This window comes from Dreissena polymorpha, chromosome 10 (genome assembly GCF_020536995.1).
Source record: "Dreissena polymorpha isolate Duluth1 chromosome 10, UMN_Dpol_1.0, whole genome shotgun sequence".
Lineage (NCBI taxonomy): Eukaryota > Metazoa > Mollusca > Bivalvia > Myida > Dreissenidae > Dreissena > Dreissena polymorpha.
Window position 1 is genome coordinate 6,233,139 of NC_068364.1, and position 21,370 is coordinate 6,254,508.

Below are 21,370 nucleotides of genomic sequence, written 5' to 3' on the forward strand. Positions count from 1 at the left end.
CAGCAAAGTTTCGTCCGAATCTGAAATCTTTATTTTAAAAAGTTTTATAACATTGTAATAAATGTATTAATTTTTAGTTATTAGTTGTAGATTGTATATAGTTACTTTAAACAGTATTAAAATGTGTATACTATTTTATTTAATATACAAACAAGTTATTGTTTCATGTCAAACACAAACAAGTCAATGCGTTAAATAATTTCCTTTCATCTAAAATATGCAATATTATGTATTAATGTTATGATCAAATCAATATCTTATTTGCTCATTTAATTAAATTAATAATCGTATATCTTTTAAAGAATATAACATAATTATACCTTCCAAAAATATATATTACATAAATTGTATTGCTTTTAAAACATAGCACTTATACAAATTGTTAAACTATTTATAAAACGATTTTCTCAAATAATCCTTGCTTTCCAATTGCTTGCCAGTGTCTGTACCTCTATAACTGCATCACTGCCATCAGTTCCTTCAGAATCATACTCATACAGGTCTTCACTCATAGTTCATTAGTGACTGTGTAATCTATAAAATATACAAAATTTCAATCAATAGGTACGACTATCTGTATCAATGTTATTTTCAATAATTATGTAAAATAAATGAAATTTGGTACGAATGAAGTTTGGTTTAAATCTTAAAATTTGTTTCATAAATAAAACAGTTCTATTCGATTGTTATCCTTAATGTTTACACAAAAACAAGTTACATGGGTTCAAACAAATAAAAAAAACATACACCGGTGTAAGTATTAAAATTATATTATTAAACAAACCAATCAACTTCTCAAGTGTTACAGCCAAGTTGTTGTTGCTGTTTGTTTACAATGTAACAGTCACCTCCCTTGTATTTTACCAGGTAATTATAAAATAACAAACATAACATGTACGCGCAAAATATTTCAGATTTTTATTTTTTATTATGTAAAGTATACATTTTTCTTCATAATAAAACCATTAAATACTTAGAATTTGTAATATAACAAATAAATTATACAAAATGAAAACTTACCATAAAAAATCGGCAAAGAAATCAACGCGATCGCGAAATATGTTGGTCAAATTCTTCAAGTTTGTTCATCGTTGTATTAAATCCATGTACTTTTTAGTTGCTAAAAATACGTTTTCAACGAGTAATTGTCGCGTATTTTGGCAACCAACAGTGGGGTCGGTTTTCGTGAATATACCAAAAAACTTATCTCCCCTGAATTAGGTAGGTGCGGTAGTTGCTATAAATTCTGCTATAAATTCTGGTGAACTAAATAAAAAATCTAAGTTTCCATCTAAAATGTCTTGTTCATCTTCTGTATCTTTCCCAATATAGGTACTTTTGAACCCAAGTGCACACAAGAAGTCACACCGTTCTTTCATAATTGAAATCAGAGGAGTCACAATCAACACACGACAAAGCACTTCGTTATTTATTTGTCGCCATACAACTGGATATGTCTGGTAGCATACACTTTTTCCTCCACCGGTTTTAACTGACAAAAAAACATCCCTTCCTCCAAGCAATGCAACAACTGTTTCTTTCTGAAAGTCCTTTAATTTTTAATAGTTCACACGCTTTCTTGAAATCAACTTCCATGTGGACCGCCATTTTGGACACTAAAGCGAACGGTCTTTACTACGAGTGATCTTATTGGTTTTGGTATGCAGGATCAAATTGTCCTGCAACCAATCAAATAGCTATATAGTCTTAGATACAAAACGGCGAAACAGTGTCAAAAAATCCCACGGGTGATGTATGAGCGGAGCGTAATCAGCAGCCGTGGGTATCCGACGATGATGCCAGATGTGTATTTTCAGGATATCATTATATCATAATACAATAAAACAAGAATTTGATTTGTGTTTTGTTTTAAAATAAATATTCCGATATTAACCAATTAAAATTTTTGCAATATTATGTTTGTTGTTAGAATATATGCTATAAATGTGTTAATATAATATATCGTATTTGCCGGACTTCGTGTGTACGGTTATATATTCATGAATAGCCTAATTATTGGCTTGTATATCATTGTTTGTATAACATTCTATTCATAATTTTATACTTAACTTCTTGACAATTTTAGACAATGACCAGGAAGACGAAACAAACGTGTAAGTAAAAATGACAAATGGTCATGTAAATAGACGTATTATATTAAAAAATGTTTATGATATAATTATTAATACGTAACAATTTTTACAACATTTACTAACATATACATCGTATATGATCTATTAAGGAACTAAATAACATTCCTACAAAAGCTACCAAAGTGTATTTCTATTATTTGCTTGTATTTAATGGTATACAAAATCAATATAACAATTGTTTCTGTTAAATCATACAATACAAACTCTGTATATGCATATATGTTAATTTTGATTGTTTTTATTTATAGACAACAAGCTATCCGGTACGAGCGTCTTCTTCAAACAAGATCGAATGAAAAGTCAGAGTATTCTCTCTTATCAAAAAACTAGAAAAAGGTAGCGTCTAACACGATATCTTAGTTCAACTAGAAGACAAGTATTTATGGTTGGACGATGCATAATAAGTTCACACGGACATACAGATATGTTCACGCATATACGATATATACTATTAGATTGCATCATATAAACGACAGGCTCTTCAAAACATGGATACACCAGAATAGCTAAACGTGTTTTCTCTACAAATAATATACACTGAATTGTATGTGGTAAATGAAAATAAAGTCAACCATATTTAGCCATTCGTTCTTAAAAATCTTTATCCAAAAGAGGGAATAATGCAGAGCTTTATTTAACGTCCACGCACTTGTTATTTCCATTCGAGCCGATATCACTCTTGTCAAACATGAATTTGTAAACTTGTATATTTAATAAAAGCACATTCTTTTGCAATTGTATTTTTTTGTTTACAAGTTAAACATTGGTAAAATTAAAATATTAGAGGATGGGTAGAACATTCTACTGATAGTATTTTAGAAGTTTGCTTATTATTGTACATTTAATAGATTCACCAATGATTTTGTAGCTTATGTACACCTACGAATTACTATTCGTGTTTATCAGTATTCGAAGAAAATAAATGTGAAAAAGGAACAAAGACAATATACAAACGTAACAAACTATTGAATAATAATGTTTGCTTATGTTATGGTTGTTCCGTTAGTCATTAGTTGCAATGACCGATGCCTATACAATACTGGGTGATAGGCAAACCTAATAATAATAAAGCCATTCTTATGCCTTATTTTTCTGATGGTAAATGCAAACACATAACAACTTAAGTGCAACATGTGTGATCATACGACCTTATGATATAATCTCATCTATTAGTAACATAATGCATATATGTCTACCGTACGGATCATCAGTAATATGATCACATGATGTCTCATGAACAAAATCCTTTATAACAAGGTTTAAGGACAGTACGATGTCAATGCCTGTACCTTATGTATCTACTCACTGTTTGCGGTTTGGATTCACTATCTTACTGATATGAGTAAATATAGGCATATTTCAGAGAGTGTCAGCAATTTATTAAACCGAACAAGTTTTCGGTCTAAAGGAATACATTTATATTAGACTTCGGACAAGCTTTGGGTGTTCGTGGTGATGTTCATTTATAAATCGTTAATGTTATAATTGTTATTTGATTTTGTTTCGTAATGAAATTAAAAAACACCAACTTTATTATACAGATTATAAATAATTAAAAATATTAACTCATCCCGCCAACTATTTTTGTTTTGTGTATGACAATGTAGATATTTTATTATAGTGTGGTTGTGGTATACTTTGTGCATTTGTTATACGAATATACATAATATATACATATATACATAATACCGAATATAAAGTTTGATTAAATGGACATTAACTATGATGAACTTTACATACATTTGCCTTCATTGAAGATACGTATTTCTATTACCGCTCCTGAATTGGGCCGTAACATTGTTTGCTTCCGTTAATCTTACCGACCATAATTGTTTTGCCCCGACCCAAATATGGAAATGTTTATTACAATCAGAATTTCAAGATTTTCGTCATTGAATATCCAACACGCCAGATATATGACACAAATCGTCTACAATATAGATATGTTTTTTAATAATATACATTAAAAAAGAATTGCAAGTAATACTTATTTTCCACTCACTACTGTCTGCACATATCATTTTTTCTAACTTCGTTTAATTAAGTTTTATATAAGATTTTATAACGTTTAATAATGTCGGTTTTCAACTTATCTACACACTGGTTCAGATAAGTCGAATTTCAGTATTTTCGCACATGTTTGTTAAAATCATTAATGTGATTTAAATTGAAAGCATAAATTGTGTAAAGGCGCGTCATTGTTTGACGCCGTCATGTATAATATTTTACCGCGACATACAATGACGCGACTTTGAACAATTTAAGCTTTCAAATTAAATCACATTAATGATTTTAACATTATTAATTATCGAATTACTCTCTTTCATATTGTATTATTTGAAACCCATACCAGTACCTTACAAGCGCGATAACAAGTGGTTTACGGAAACACATAAACCATCGTTGTATTGATATACTTGCTTTGTTAAACAGGTTTTAAATTTATAGATGGCAGATATGTGTCGCTTTCAACATACCACCGCAAAAATAAGATATAAATCTTAAATCAAACTTCTTCCAACACGTGATTATGTTTGTTCTATTGTATTAAACAGACCTTTTTTATGCTTAAACAGACATGCAATAGAAAAAGGAATACAGTTGCATTAAAATCATTTACCCGACAATACACTCCTGATGTATTATCGAATAATGTTTTTTTTATTAAACACGAACCAAGTAGTCTATATCAACAAATAGTATTGGGTTATGTATATTTTGTTAGGCAAGGGATTTCTTAATTTTGTGATTTGATCCTTTATTGAAACAAACCATACACACTAGAGGTCTGAGTCACAAATGATGTCAGGATAATATTTTGCTTTATTTTCATTTTTCTAGAATATTTTTTAACCTTAGAAACTCGTTTTCTTGTAAAACTGATACGAGTATATATATCCTCACTTTATTCGAGCTACGAATGTGTAGGGCTATGCATGAATATTACATTATTACTAAGCAGACTGAAAATCATGAAGAAGGTATGTGAACGATTCTTAGACTTAAATAAAGATATACTGGGTTAATCTACTTAACAAAATCACAATCCATAGTGTATTGTTGGGTCTTAATTGTATTCACTAACTTTAGTTAAAAATACAGAATATTCTTTAAATGGGAATATTCTAGAATTGTTTTTATTTGAGTCAACTTCGCATTTACGGCCTCTATCATAGGAAGTTAATGTATATATCTAAACCCTGGAATTAGGTTTCTTGGTCCATAATTCATTCATAAGTCTAAGCATTGGTTGGTTTGTGCAGGTCCTGGTCCGGCTAACTAAGTTGTTCAAACTTCTTTCGAAAGACTTGTTTATGCAAATTGTGCGGATAAAACACCTATCGTTTCTGTATATGTGCGTTAAACGTTAGACAATAGTTAAAGCGAAGGATGCGAGTTTAGTCGATTAAATCGTTTAAAAAATGAATTACTGTGTTTATATAATAAAACCCGTTAATCTTATGGAACAACAAAATCGAAAACAAATGTAATACTCAGTTAAAGATTGTAAAAGAGTTTACGAGTGCTCTCGTCTATATGGACAATCTAAAGCAGACATATTGGAGAACTCATTATCGAAAATTGAAGCATTCCACAAGCAATACGTTATGTTCAAATAAAGTATTTGTATCGTATCATTGCTTGTTCGTGCAGGGCTATACCATTAGTTTATTCAGTAAACTGAGAGAGATATAGTTTACAATTTAAGTATCGAACTACACAGGCATATTGATCATGCGATCGGTCGTGTCATTAAATTGAAATATTGCGTGCGAAGGTGTTTGGATTTAACGAAATATAAACCGTTGCTTACGTAGTTGTTTTAAAAAGGTACGTATTTTATATAATATGTGTGTTGTTAATTGTTTCCAATATTCATATTGTACATGTTGAACCAAGCTTTTTGCTGTTGTGTTTGACACATACATACGAAGAAAGAAGAATAAGAAGAAAGATGAATATAGCTTTAATCTTAATCGCGGATTTAACACTTTATAATTAGGCTTCTTGATGAGGTACATTAATATAATCTGAAAATTGCACGCTATAATGTTGGATCATGAACTTTTACAAATTCGCTGATACTTATGATTACTTTATTTACCGTTTCTCAGTTAGCTGTATTTGTGCTGCTATGGCGAAGATTGCGTAATTTAGTTATTAAATTGCTATTTATTGAACGGTACTGTAAACATGATTCATATAATACATATATTTCAATATTAAGCAATTTATCGTAACACACATAACCCATGGTGACGGTAAATGCATTTAAGACTGCTCTTAATTAAAACAACTCAAGATCGTTGTTTAATGAACTACTAATTTAGTCAATGGTTAGTTAAAGTCAGTTTCATAAAAATGTAATTAATATTAACGGTCGTTACGCTGTATCTTTCTCAAAAAAATATCAATTGATGTATATACGTTCTCTTATACAAAGACATGACGTGTTTAATTAGTTTAATATATTTTGCATTTTCAGGAAATGTCTTTGCAGATACGTTTGTCCATAATTGCATGGCTCGCAAGTATGATTATGTTATGATGTTATAATATTGTATGTTTATAAAATTATACCAGATTCATTTTGATAACAATATTTGCTGGTATAGAATCACAATTTACGTACTTTCTTCTGGATCAAACAGAAACGCATATATTTGTTGTATTAAATGTTTACTTTAACTTTGCAAATGGCCATAGTCGCCTTGCAGTAAATTGAACTGGCAAATTATAACAATTAATAAATGAAAGCCTTAACAAAACGGTGCAAAATAGTATCTTATCCATATCTTAAAATATGCGATAAACATTGAAAAAGAACGTTAACTCCAGACGCACTGTCTTTACAACAGTTCGAGTTATACATGTACAATTGATTTGCGGTTAATCATTACGTGTACCAAAATAAGAAGATTTATCACAAAGCAAACACTCGTGTGTGCATGATCAGCATTTCGTTATCTACGAACCCATGTTTATATCGCAAGGCAAAATTTATATTTAACATGTTTACTGTGATTTTATATGTAATATACAACATTTGTATATTGCATTTATATATTTCCAAACACAATTATTATAATTCCTTCATAAAATACAATATATTTCTTAATTTTTGCAGTGGTGATTCGACCGTCTCTAGAAGTTATTTTAGACAAAAAGAAAGAAGAGATTCATTTACCAATAGAATGTTCTTTTAACGGCGACATATCCTTTAAATTCACGAGCAAACTATCCAAAAAAACACAGACAATTGCAGCTTGCAGTACAACTATAAACAGCTGTTACTTGAGTGACCAACTCCTGGCACAAAGATACGCAATATCAAAATCCAATGTTGGTGGAGAACTTTTGATAATTGAGGTCAGTGAAAATTCTTTCGGAACGTACACTTGCTATGAGACTTACAATTCCACGAATTCGGCTGCCGTGGATGTTGGTGCAAATGATCTAGACACGTCAAGGTGTGCCGCAGCATGTACAGTTGTCGAAGGTACGTCTTCCGATAGCATGATATACAATCATTTTGTAACTGTTATGGCTATGCCAAACTTTATTGAAGATGGTATCAATATGAAATACTGAACACATATAATTTTATGAACTTTTCAAAAAAACGTAATCAACATTAAGTATTGCGTGTCAGTAGTTATGTATTATTGGATAATTTAGACAGTGGTGTAAGACATTTTAGTTCTTTAAATGTAAGAAATCAATCTCCTTTATAAATTCATGTTTAGTGAGCAAATGCTTGTAAACATTGGTTGTTTTTATCAACTTGATTTAAAAGTCAGTGTTTTTCATGACTTAAGAAATACAGAATAACAACAATTCATTTTCCCAAGCTACTTGTTTTTGGTGCAGAAGAGCTTTATCCCAAATATGTCTTGTATGTAACACATAATAATAAACCTTATCAATTTTGTCAACTGCGACCTTCTTGTTTTAAAGAATGGCTAAGAACAAGCTTTTTTCTCCTCATAGCGTTTCTGGAGTTGCTTGGTTTGTTACATTTTAGTTGATAATTTTACTGTATTGATGTTATACTAGTACATACCTACTGTTTATTTTTTTAAACTTAAGTATACATTACATGTACAAATATGATATCATGGCTAATAATAGCTGTTACATGTATATATTGAGTATTAATGGTCAGTGTATTGTATGCAGACATAAACTATTTGACTACTGATCAATATTATTTTCTTGTAGCAAATTCTTCCTCGTCCATTGGCTTAATATTAGCTGGAGTTCAGACATTGTTGTTAATTGCCTGCATTGCCTGCGTAATATTCAGAGTGAATTGTAAAGGTAAGTGCTCGGGTAATAACATAAATGATCATGTTTAAAGTATCTGAATTTAATTTAAAGAAAACTTTTCTAACAATATCATCTTATATGTGAAACTTAAGCACTAAAAGAATCCCGGCCAAAAAGTAGGAAATAATTGAAGGCGTAGTCAATTTTAATGTATTTTACGGTCGGAAAATTATGAACATTGTTAAATGTGTACTTTAAATTCTCTTAAAAATGCACACATGTTTAATCTTTTTTATATTGTACTAACACAAGGCAATTGTATATCACAGCTGACTTAAAATTTAAGTTACGACTGGTCGACTATTGACGTCCCGAGTACATGTACCAATAATTTAAATAGTTCTAATTGATTTAAATATTATGCAAAAAATATAAATTTGGTAAAGGATTGGCAGTCCGATTATCCGTTATTGTTATAGTAAAACTAACAAACTGATTCAAGTTGCACATATGCTTATTATTTTTTTTAATAGTTTGAGTTTTCGCTTTTATTTGATAATATCTACTACCATGGCTGTAAAATAACGCACATTTACACGTAGTGGAGACATTGTAATCGCAGGTTTTTAAGAATGTAAGTGGTTGAGGCAAAATGCAACTTGAATACACTCGAAAACACTAGAGAAATAACTTAAAACACATATAAAGAAAATTGTTCAGATAATACTTACGGTTTGTTTATTTTATTGAAAAGTTCATAGTTTTTAAAGTATTGTATGCGTATGACTGGCAAATAAGTAATTAATAATTTTCCAATCTTTAGACTGAATCGAATATCTTTGGAACGAAATATTATTCGACTTCAAGAGTTACGAAACGGATACAAATATTGACTATACTTTCACTTAAAACATGATCAAACAAAGATCATCAGAAAAAAATCAGTATTGCTTAATGTTTAGAAACCGTCTGCTTATTAGTGTTCCATTACGACTCTTTGTATTGATTTAGTTCTGAGAAAATGTAAATAAATCTTTTGTATGATACGAACATTCACCTTAAGGCTTACACAATAATACGTGTTTTATTAGGAATTTCAATCAAAAGTTTAATATTATAATGAACTTAAGGAACCGTTATAGTCATTAAAAATGTTCACAAAATGTGAATCGGTCTGCTTCGTAAAGTAAAACAAAACTCATTTTCGACGTGATGTAACCGGAGAAAAAATAAAGATAAATATGACATTATATAATGAAAGATTAGATCAATGAAACTTTGCTTTGAATCAGTGTTGGTTAAAACTAAAAAGAGAAGGAACTGCAACAATGAATGCATAACTTAAAATTAAATGCCTTATGCTGTCTGTAAAAGGTCGACTGTATAATTGCTGACACTTCAAAAACAGATATCATGCTGCAAAAGATGCTTTCACAAACATGTATCGCGAAATGTCTAGTTAGAATATGTTTTTTTTCAGAAACGGATATATCGTGTAGCAAATTGAAGTCCATGTTGGTTCTAGTTTGGTTTGAAAACTTATAACTCATCTTAGATAAAGATAAGGGCTCTCAAGGGGATTTACTTGGTAAAAAAGTACTGGGTGTCTTTCGAAAACATAATGAAAACGCGCTAAGTGTAAAATCGTAATTTGGACCCCACGTTCGGTCGACATGGAAACACCATGGCCATTACATCAGACAACTCATTGTTTTAAAGACGAACTAAATAAAGATTATTGTCCTCCAAAAGCGCCGGGAGTAGTTATTATAGCTCTTTCTAAACTTCACAATACTGATTTAATGTTAAATAAAAATGAGAGGCACAAATGGACACGTGTAAAAGATTATGCAAAAAACACGGAAAAGCAGTTCGGAAGTTTATATTCATTTAGGTATGTGCACATGTTTTTTCATTCCAGCTTTTTGTACAAAGAGAAAAGAATTGGAAACGGAAGACACAAGGTTTGTTAAAAAGAATCCGATAATTGTTGATTTATTATTTGATATTAAATGTCAAAACTGTATTTTGACCGCGCTATTAATCGTGTATCACTTTTGAATAATTCTTTTCATGTTTGATAGAGCTATAAAACATATGTATGGATAAGCAATTGAGTAGTGTTTTAAAATACAATTCAATATTGTGTTTTTTTCATTTCAGCGACGACTTTACAAAAATTGATTGTGAGGATGAATTATTAAAAGATTCGAGAGCTAAACATGTTAGTTATGATGGTATACAATTAGACTCTGAAAATTTCTATATGGCTGCAGTACCACTAGTGCAGACTTCTTACAAAACTAATGAAACAAACATGCTGATGCAATCGAAAAGTGTGCCTACAGATCCATACCTGCAGTATAAGTACACCACCCATGAAACACACAAGTTAACACAACCACAAAGAGTTCCTTTAGCTGCAGACCCACCTATAAGGCACCCGTATTTTTCCACGAACACAACTACGAAAACGTCATCGCGAAGTGTGAATCATCGATTGGCAAATTCCAGAGCTGGCATGCCTCATCGCAGCCAGAATAATCGTTTCAACGTGTAGAAAGCCAACTTAATATGATTGAAAAATGATGCACGCTGGGTAATTGAAGGCAAACATATGATTCAGAAAATCAAATGAAAAAAAGAAATATAATTTTAGTATAAATGGAAACTTATCAAGTTTGTACATACGACATGTAATTTAATTCAATGCAAGTGTCGAATATGATGACTTATATAAAACAAAAAGTGCTCGTTCCCGTTTTAGTGTAAACTGAATTATTATATACTAACAGTATTTATGCTTGCTTCCTTTGGATATATGATTCAATGCGGAACAGTTAAATAAAAAAAAATAACCACACACAAATCCCAAAAAGTAACACAATATGAAAACATCATACATAAATATGTATACCTGCATGAAACAGGTTTTTAAGCGTCTGACTCGTATGTTGATTTAAAATAGGAAATACAGTATTTGGTTGTAAATATAACATTTTTTCGTATTTTTAATTTTATTTGAAGTTGTATGTTATTTGTTTTGTTTTGACAGCTAGTGTCATTTAAATCGTACAATCGCACACGACCACTGATTTTCAGCATTATAATAACGATTTAGTCGTCTGTTAATAATACAATTTTCCATTTAATATTTGTAGTATATGTATAACATTTAAAAACATTGTTCTTTTAGCAATGTATTATTTTTGATATATATTTTGTATTGATTTACATCTGAACACACTAAATTGTTCATTTTTAAGTTTAAGTAAAACAATTGATATAGCATCTTTCAATTTCTTTGCAACCATTCCTATTTGAATGACTTCAATTGTGTGCTTTGTCTTATTTTAGCCAGTTTCTGTATGTGTGTTGCATTATATATAATATATGTAAATACATTTATTCTCGAAGTATTTCCCGAATTATCGATGTTAAGCTTTATTATTTTACCAAATGTTAATGATGATTATCCTTAATGAACCGATATCTTGGACATTTTTCTTTGTCAAAAGCGTGATTTCGCTTGTTTAAATGAAATGCATATTTATTTAATTTTGTATTTAAAAATTAACAAAAATTATAATAGCAGTATAAGTGAACTTGTTGTTTTTTTAATTTAAACGTATTTCTCAAATATATATTTGATTTGTATATTAACAAATTATTGTTATTTTGCTGTAGTTTATTAATCGTACAGTTACTGATTGTTAATACTTTTTATATTTTATTGAGATATTATTATATTATATTTTGCTTTAATACATAAAGTTGCATTATTTGTCTTGACATTTATATTGTTTTTTAGTTTGTACCATGTAGATGTTATGAAAACATGGTTGTAGTTTTATATGTCAATAGTTGTAAATGTACGATTCATCATAATTATACAATTTTTAAAAGGGTGCAAAAAAGAAAACCAAGTAACAACAGTAACAATTATGACAAACCAACAACACAATACTCCATACACAAGAACATTATAAATGAAATAGAACTTGCCACGCGATTTTTAAAAGGTGGAAACGATATATTTGTTAGAAATGGATACACTTATAGGCTATTGCAATATAACATCTGGATTTTATGTGTTACAAAAATTCATTTAACGAAATGTTTGAACATTTAAGATGTTGTTATAGTTACACATCTATTTCAAGTATGGTTATCCTAAATTTGATTTTTTTTTAAGATTGGCACCAGGATCCTTTTTATATCTATAATTGTGTGTAAAATAGATAGTTGCGAAAAGCTGTATGTTTTGAATAAGTCAATTGTGTGTGTTTTAATTAAAACTGAACAACCTACTGAACATGATTATCTAGTAAATAAATACAAAAATCATTTTAAATTCAATCCTCCGATTCCGACGAATTGTGATTCATATTATACAAGAAGTTAAATTCCCCCTAAAATGGTTTGTTTAAATCAATTTAAAAAATGTTTTTCAATCTATACACATATATTTATAATGCATAATGTATTTTGTCACTATCAGACAAAGTGATATTACTTGTCTACCAGGTTTTATTGAACCAATGCAATAAATGTGCTAATCAGCTCTTTAGAGTGCTATATAGAAAATTTAATTGACCTTTTCAACACTTGAATTTCTTTTTGCAAATGAAAATATGATAAGAAATTTAGTCAAAACCTGTCTTTTAATTCTTCAAAGAAGATAATATGTGTAAATAATGTGCCATTGTTTTGTAATGAACTATAATACATTTTATCACTCCTGAGAAGTATCTGCTAATCGAATCTGCTAATCGAATCTGCTAATCGAATCATTCCCAACCTGAATTGAGAGTGACTGACCTGATCTTTTCCATCCATTTTTTTTAAAATATGCGCAATAGTGCCAATATTTTTTTCTCAGTGTTTAATAGATTAATAGACATCATAATTCTCATTTTGATAATGATTAGCAATTGCTCCTCTATTCTATATGTAAGTATGTAACATAGTATATAACCTGTTGTCTTTTGTACCCATTTTCAATGTTGCTTGTTTTAACATTGTTGTATACCATATATTCTGGCCAAGGTCAAGTGTTTGTGGACTACGTTTATAGGCCAAATCTGATCAGAGTTTCTGTATGCTGACAGAATATGGCTTAAACAAACAGCTTTTGGACATGGATACATTTATTATATCTGTGATATTGTAAGCCTCAGTCTCATATAAGTTTTTTTTTAATGTAACAGCATTTTAAATATATGAACATTTTGGTTAACTGTTTTTTTTTTAGGTAGATGGACCTTGAATAATCTGCTGGTTCTTATATTTTGTTTATCATACACAACTCATTCTGTGAATCAATACAGACACACAATACATAGTAACCCAATACCACTATGTTGTACATCTTTATTACTTATGCATACAATTAGTTTAACTGTTTGCCTAGGTATTATATATGTGCCACAAGAAGACAATTTTACTGGCATTTTTTCCCTGTGTATTTAAGGTCTATCTACATATAACTTGTTCAATGTATTAAATATAATGTATGTTTTTCATTATCTAGTATACATTTGTGGACACCCGCTGTGTGAGTGGTGGGTGGGCTCTTGGGTCTGCTGGCTTGGACGGGTTGATAAGCATTGGTTATCATCTCTTCCTGGTCTGTCGGCCTTGGTTGTTTGCATGCCTCTCACATTGCGAGTGTTTGTCATTCATCTGTATGATGTAGGAATTTGTGGGGAAGGGAGATAACCATCCATTTGATTTGGATTTTAGGGTTATCTCTCTTCCATCATCTGTTCTGCTTTGCCAATATAGTAATGTTTGTCTAATGTACTAATAATGTTAACATGAATATTGAGTCTCTCATATTTCGTTTAGAAAGGTTTTCATGATTGTTTTATTGAATGTATATGTTAATATTATGTATCAAGAAGAGTGAGACTGAAATAAACTATTAAACTTTAATTAAACTTTGAAATTCGAAGACATTTACCTTTAAAGTAGGTAGTTGCAGTGTATGTGTTACAAACAGTCTGATATAGGATCCCGCGTGTACCCATATATTTAACAATCCTCTAATGAAAAAAAGGAAGTTAAAGCTAGGGTAGATCTGAACATGCTCTAATTCTCGTTTTAACCTCTCGTATGACATTGACCATAAAAAGTCATCCGATCGTAGCAGCGCCTAGAAACGAAAGCTTAGGTCTTAATCTTTTATGAATACAGTCTATAAAAGGGCAGAGTATTGTTCATATCTTATAGGAAATGATCAACATCTGTTTACCTCACCAACTTAGATAAATGCATACATATACATTTTATAGTTTCTGTTGTACAATTAATTAGGTTATACATTAAAAGACCGTCAAATATTGCGTTATTGCATTGTGTGATTTATCTTTAAATAGCCCACAGTTAAATTGCCTAGAATTTTAATATGTTGTTGGACTTCCAAACAGAATCAGTTATTTATGTTTATTCGAATAGTTTTAGGTTAAGAGTACATTGAGCATAGAATTACTTGAAAAGAATGCTACATGTATACAAATGTTTTGATACGAGTTATTTTAGTAACGACTCATCGCAGGAAAGGCAGCCTTGAGTGCTATGTTACTTTAAACAAGAGCTGTTTGTAAAACACGCATTCCCCCCGAATGGGCTGTCAGTTGTAGTGGAAGTCTTTGTTTGAATACGTTAGAAACCATTTTACTTCTTCAGGTCACTGTGACCTTGATATTTGACATAGTGACCTCAAAATCGATAAAGGTCATCTGCCAGTCATTATCAATGTACCTATGAAGTTTCATGATCCTAGGCCTAAGCCTTCTTGAGTTATCATCCGGAAACCATTTTACTGTTTTGAGTCACTGTGACCTTGACCTTTGACCTAGTTATCTAAAAATCAATAGGGGTCATCTGCAAGTCATTAACAATGTACTTATGAAGTTTCATGATTCTAGGCCTAAGCATTCTTGAGTTATCATCCTGAAACCATTTTACTGTTTGGAGTAACTGTGACCTTGACCGTTGACCTAGTGACCTGAAAATCAAAAGGTGTCATCTGCCAGTCATGATCAATGTACCTATGAAGTTTCATGATCTTAGGGGTAAGAATTGTTGAGTTATCATCCGGTTACCATTTTACTGTTTCAAGTCACTGTGGCCTTGACCTTTGAACAACTGACCTGAACATTTATAAGGGCCATCTGCGGGTCATGATCAATGAACCGATGAAGTTTCATGATCCTAGGCCTAAGTGCTTTTGAGTTATCATACGGAAACCATTTTACTGTTCCGAGTCACTGTCCCCTTGATGACCTGAAAATCAATGGGTCATCTGCCAGTCATGATCAATGTACCTATGAAGTTTCATGATCCTAGGCCTACGCGTTCTTGAGTTATCATCCGGAAACCATTTGGTGGAAGGACCGACTGACGGACCGACAGACCGACAGACCGACGGACCGACATGTGCATAACAATATACCCCCTCTTCTTCGAAAGGGGGCATAACAACTAACGAAAAAAATAACATGGATCATAATACATTATTTGTTTGATAATTAATAAACTTTGATTAAAAAAATTAAACCCATTTACAAAAAAAGTAAATCATGAACTAGTGTACATCAGGTAAACGGCATTGAAAGGAATAACTATAAGCCCGCAATTCGCCCGAATTTCTTATTGCAATGAAAAAAGCCGTCCAGCTACAAAAACAGAGGGGGTAATCACGTGATTATCAAGATGGCGTCCATGCCGTTTTATACCCTTTAATAACTTGTATTATTTTTTAAATTCCACGCACTTTCCAGCCACATTAGGAAGAAAGCTACTGGCGTTTATTTCATAGTAATATTCGCTCTATATCTCGACTTTACTCGGTGCGAAATTTCTTAGCGGTATGACCAAATTAAATTTGCGGGGAGTAAAGTCGAGATACAAAGCGTATTAAATTACGAAATAAAAGCTAATCACTTTTTTTACTGAGATGGCTGGAAAGTGAGCGTCATTTAAAACATAAACAAGATTAATAAAGGGTATAAAACGGCAAAAAATAACTGTCTCGGCGTGGACGTCGCCATCTTGACTATCACGTGATTACCTCCTCTGAAAAATGTACTAGCAAGATACGGAAAAATATCTAGCAGCATAAATTTGTTTTTCTAAAATTTGAATGTTGAATTCAGTTGTGTGAATTTGCGACATCAAATTGATAGATAACTGATAAATCGACTTATTGACCACATATGCTTTTGACAGGTTAGGATTTCAAACATTTTTTTTGCTGAACATGCTCGGGGTTAGATTGTCTTTTTAATTTTAAAAAGTGATTTCGACGTTAAAAACGGTATTATATTTGTATAAATGAAATTGCCTTTAAATATTTTTTGAGTTAATGTTTGCTAAACTTGTACATCCTTTTTTTAAAAACTTTTATAAAACACGTTTACTTGCATAATTAAAAAGTTGTCCCGATAAAAATTTTATCAGACGCGGGAAACATCTGAAGTAGCAGAACAATTTTTGAACATTCGCATGATTGACAACTGGCTTCATTGAAGTATGCAACAGTTATAGGCATTCGTTTGAATCTTGCTTGAGACACGTACCGAAAAAAGTATGTTTTGTCATTCTATATTTGTGTTTGCTTAACGAGTGCATCAATATTACATTGAATATAAATTAATATCTGCCTGAAATTGAGAAAATGTACATCTGTAATGCAGAGTGAAATTTATATGGGTGATGTTGAAGGAACAACTTCGATATCCGTCTTTTCATCGAAAATAGAAAACAGTTCAAAGCATGTAACACACTCAATTGGCGTCTTTTAAATCATGTCATTGTCTATGTTGAAAGTGTGAGTGAGAGTGGCATCTATATTCAAAGTGTGAGTGGGAGTGGCTTAACGTGATTTAATGAAGTGGTCAGCAATTAACTTAATCTGAAATTCCAAAGACCACTACCTAAGGTCTTCATAAACAGCAATTAATATATCCTACGTTATCATGCCTTTGCCAACAACTGAAAATGAGACATATATTATATGTATTTTATGAGATATTTTAAGTTGCAAGAATGAACGATCACCCAAATACTTAAATAACTGCATTTCATTTTGACAAACTTGAGATGTTTATATCAATGAAATAATCAATAAAGCTCTACACTTTAATATCATCAAAAACAAAATTATTATTAGATCATAACAATTGCCATCTAATTATGTTCTCGTTGTCTAATTATTTAACATCCTATTTAAAACGTTTACTTACAAACATGAATTGGTAGATGGTGTATCGTTGCACTACAACTACGAGGAACACGACGTATAAAAAGATGCATACCGCACATCACATCTATAAGGGTAATTTTCCATGTATACAATACCACAAGGCTGCATTCTAAATTTAGCAATTCATTGTGGTGCAATAACGTGTTCAGTTGATTAAGTCTTTTTTAAAACTAGCTGAAGTATTCCGGTTAGCAATGGTATGCATACATTTATGAAACTCTTGTCATTTTAAGACAAATACATATCTGGAAATTGTATTTTGCATATCTTTAAGTATTACCACATCGGAAGTGTATAACTTGTCATGTTTACGCTAACAATAATTGTTCTGAGTGTTTTGAAGCACGTCTGTGTTGTGCGTTTTTCATGCAACACTCGAATATATAGCGTGCGCATGCAGGCCATGTCGCGCATTTGCAAGACTCATGCTAGGAAAATAGCATTTGGCTATAGTATTTGTACTAGTTTTAATATGAAAATTTTATAATATAAATAAATAAAGGACTTTAAAATCGACCAACTAATATCATGCCTTAATTGCAGCATTTAACACGTGCTTGATAAATATTTCATTTGCATTATATTTAATGGTTTTCAAACATATATTGTTTTTCAATATGATGCGGTATTCGGGAAAACAACCTCACTTCCTTTTCATTTCTCTATCTGTTAGAATTGTTTAGGTTAACACTGCAAACTAGCAAACGATTTTATCTTTTAAAATTGACAACCATAAAAACATTAATATTATAACTTGCCATTTGATAAAGATCACACATGGAAACTAGGCATTATGAACATGTGAAGGTCCAATAAAAAGTGAAACTTATCTCTACTTAACAATACTATTTTGGAGTTGCTAACGTAAGTAACTAACGACAAAGTTTTCCTAATCGAAGTGTGTAGCAGAACACTTTAAACGAACATGTTGTGGTAGTAATTATTTTTTATAACATATTTACTATTTTATCATGACTGCTCCGACTTTATTCAATGTAATAATCTATCGTTTAAATTAATTCAGAAGGCAGCACTTGCACTGGAATAGCATGTCTGCTAGAATGATTTAATTCAATCCAAGTTTTTGGACCATTATGAACATTGCTCTTACTTAAAACTGCACTTTCGATGTAACAGAATCACCTACATATTAAAGTATAAATTCTTGTTAAACTCTTGAAATAAGTACTTTCGGAAACGTATATCCGGACCACACATAATGCTAGCTATACAGTTGAAGCTCGCTTACATGGAAAGAAAATGTAATCAATCGAAACAAAAAAGGTCAACTGTTAAACAAGGAAATTATTTAAATAAAAACTTACTTTCTAACGGGAGGAATATTCTTTAAAGGAGTTAATACCAAACCTGGACGATTTTTAAGTATCCACGACTTAATTGCCAAAATACAACTATTAATTAGGAAAGTAATGATTTTGGCGATTGCTTTTGCCTTATATCAATATTGCTTATTTAAGATAAGAAATGTTATAAAAACAAATCAAGTTTGTAAAATGTTTGCTTTATTGTTATAAAGCATATATACGATGATGTAGACATATTATACTTTTTTACTTTAAAATAGAAAATGACAACGAATTATCTAAAGTAATATATTAACAATCATCAAGGTATATTAACCAACGTTTCAGATGTCTAATTTCTTATGAACTGCACGACGACACACTATACCCACCGATGTGTTGTATGTTCTATATGAATATTATTACGACAAAACTATGGGGATTCTTAAATTTTCTAAATATTCACATACAAATTTATTACTGTCTTTACTAAATACTGAAATTAATTTTTTATCTGTAAAATTCGTATGTAATGTAGACATATGATCACATTTGATTTAAAAATGGGCATCGGTATTAATCTTTCGTTATATAATTCATGAATATAACATGTATACCGAGTCAAAGAAAATGCTATCATATAAATAACAGCCAATCTTCGTTGAAATTGTTTTAACTATATAACATTTATAAAAAACAACAATTAACACTTTTTTAAGTGTCGCGTAAAACTATCTATAGATCACTCGATTCATTTTTGTTTAACAATCGTCTTGAACAGCCTTTTTTTTTACCAATTTTTGTCTTTTTGAAAAAGTACTTGAATGAAAAAAATGCAAAGCTGTAAAAGTGTTAATATTAATCGTAAATTGTAAACATATTTTTAATGTGCCATTGGATTCGATCTCGGAACCTCTAAAAGCAAACAAATAAAGCGGTACCACTTCAGCACGATGGTATTTGAATTTGGTCAGTAGTTTAATCTCATATATATTTTTAAGATGTTTCTTAGTTGGTAGTTCTGTTCTGCCTTTTTGGTATATTGTTTGAAACATATATTTGTATTTAACCATTTTCATTTTGTTATGAAAATAATCACTTTGTAAAACTGTGAACAAACCCCTTTAAATGATTCAAACTAGGTTATATGAACATAAGTTTATATAATTTCCTTTTTTATGGATTGCTAATGACAAATATGATGAATGGATTGTAACATGATTTTCAGTCCTTCTTATAAAATCCTCATGCGTTCCTGTTTCGTGAACAGGAAAAGTCACAAACAAAACCGTTCACTTAAACTTCCACGTTATTTATACAATGCAAATTGTTAATTCTTGAAATTATCAATTTATAACCATAAGTTAAAATATAACAACTCTCTGGTTTATGTATGTGACGGGTTCTTAGACGATTGGTGGGTCATTTACCTTTTACAATGAACATCCTCTTGTAGTGATAATACATTTTTTCTGCTGGGTCAACTGTACATATAATTTAACATTATTGATTGGAAAATGTCCTGTATTGAATGGACTCTTGTTAGTGCGTTTCTACTACACTTTGTCGCCGGTACACGTAAGTATACTTCATATTTATCATTAGAACTATATATAGTATCAGATCATCAACACATAATTGTGTAATAGTGTTTTTCAAGTGATTGTTTTTCTTACACTATCAACAAAAATGCCGATTGCGTATGTTCATTTCTGAATGATTATTCAGTAATTCTAAAAAAACTTAAAAAATAACATTGTATTTATAAACATTTTGCCTTAAAATATGGGCAACAACAACATACACACTTAATTTTAATCTTAAGGTCTGGCACCTAAACGGTTAGGTTTTTGATTTAATACGAAACTATTTTTTTTTTCCAAAGATAAGACTTTAACGTACACATACACGTGAAGTTTACTAACGAGATGACAACGCGTTTGTTTTTAGCTGACACTATTCCCAACTTGAAGATGATTGCCACTCGTGTTTCTTTAGAAGCTGTCAAACTTTCATGTTTAATTTCTGGTGGGCAAGTTCAACATTTGGTGTTTCAAAGAAAAAATTCAGCTGGAGACGAGCTTGATACTATTGCCGGAATATCAATCATCAATAAGACATGTGAATATAAGTCAGCGGATAAGGTACCGTGTTTATGTCTGACAGCCAATGAAGTTATCTGTATTGTCCTTGTACAACGGAACGAAACAGAGCACTCATGGAAATGTGTCTCTGTAATAAATGGACATCTGATTGGAAGCAATATTGTTAACCTCAGTGGCGATTTAAGGGGTTTGTATACTTCTTTTAATGCTTTTGCTTAGTATGCCTTGATGTACACACTGTAAATATCATAACAAATATACCATTAG

General features: G+C 30.8%; 1 protein-coding gene across 1 annotated transcript; it reads left to right on the forward strand.

Moving 5' to 3' along the window:
* The first annotated feature begins 5,843 nt into the window (after positions 1–5,843).
* LOC127847857 (uncharacterized) lies at positions 5,844–11,865 on the forward strand. Its single transcript, XM_052380062.1, has 6 exons — positions 5,844–5,984; positions 6,640–6,685; positions 7,282–7,653; positions 8,376–8,474; positions 10,345–10,387; positions 10,587–11,865. The coding sequence occupies exons 2-6, from the start codon at positions 6,643–6,645 to the stop codon at positions 10,981–10,983; spliced, it is 954 nt and encodes a 317-aa protein (XP_052236022.1). The 5' UTR covers positions 5,844–5,984; positions 6,640–6,642; the 3' UTR covers positions 10,984–11,865.
* Positions 11,866–21,370: the final 9,505 nt, after the last annotated feature.

What these genes read in the sequence shown, in the direction of transcription:
- LOC127847857 (XM_052380062.1), top strand. Translation starts at nt 6,643, where the DNA reads ATGTCTTTGCAGATACGTTTGTCCATAATTGCATGGCTCGCAA. An exon ending in ATTCAGAGTGAATTGTAAAG is followed by an intron (nt 8,475 to 10,344) that starts GTAAGTGCTCGG and finishes TTTTCATTCCAG; the next exon opens with CTTTTTGTACAAAGAGAAAA. An exon ending in TTGGAAACGGAAGACACAAG is followed by an intron (nt 10,388 to 10,586) that starts GTTTGTTAAAAA and finishes TTTTCATTTCAG; the next exon opens with CGACGACTTTACAAAAATTG.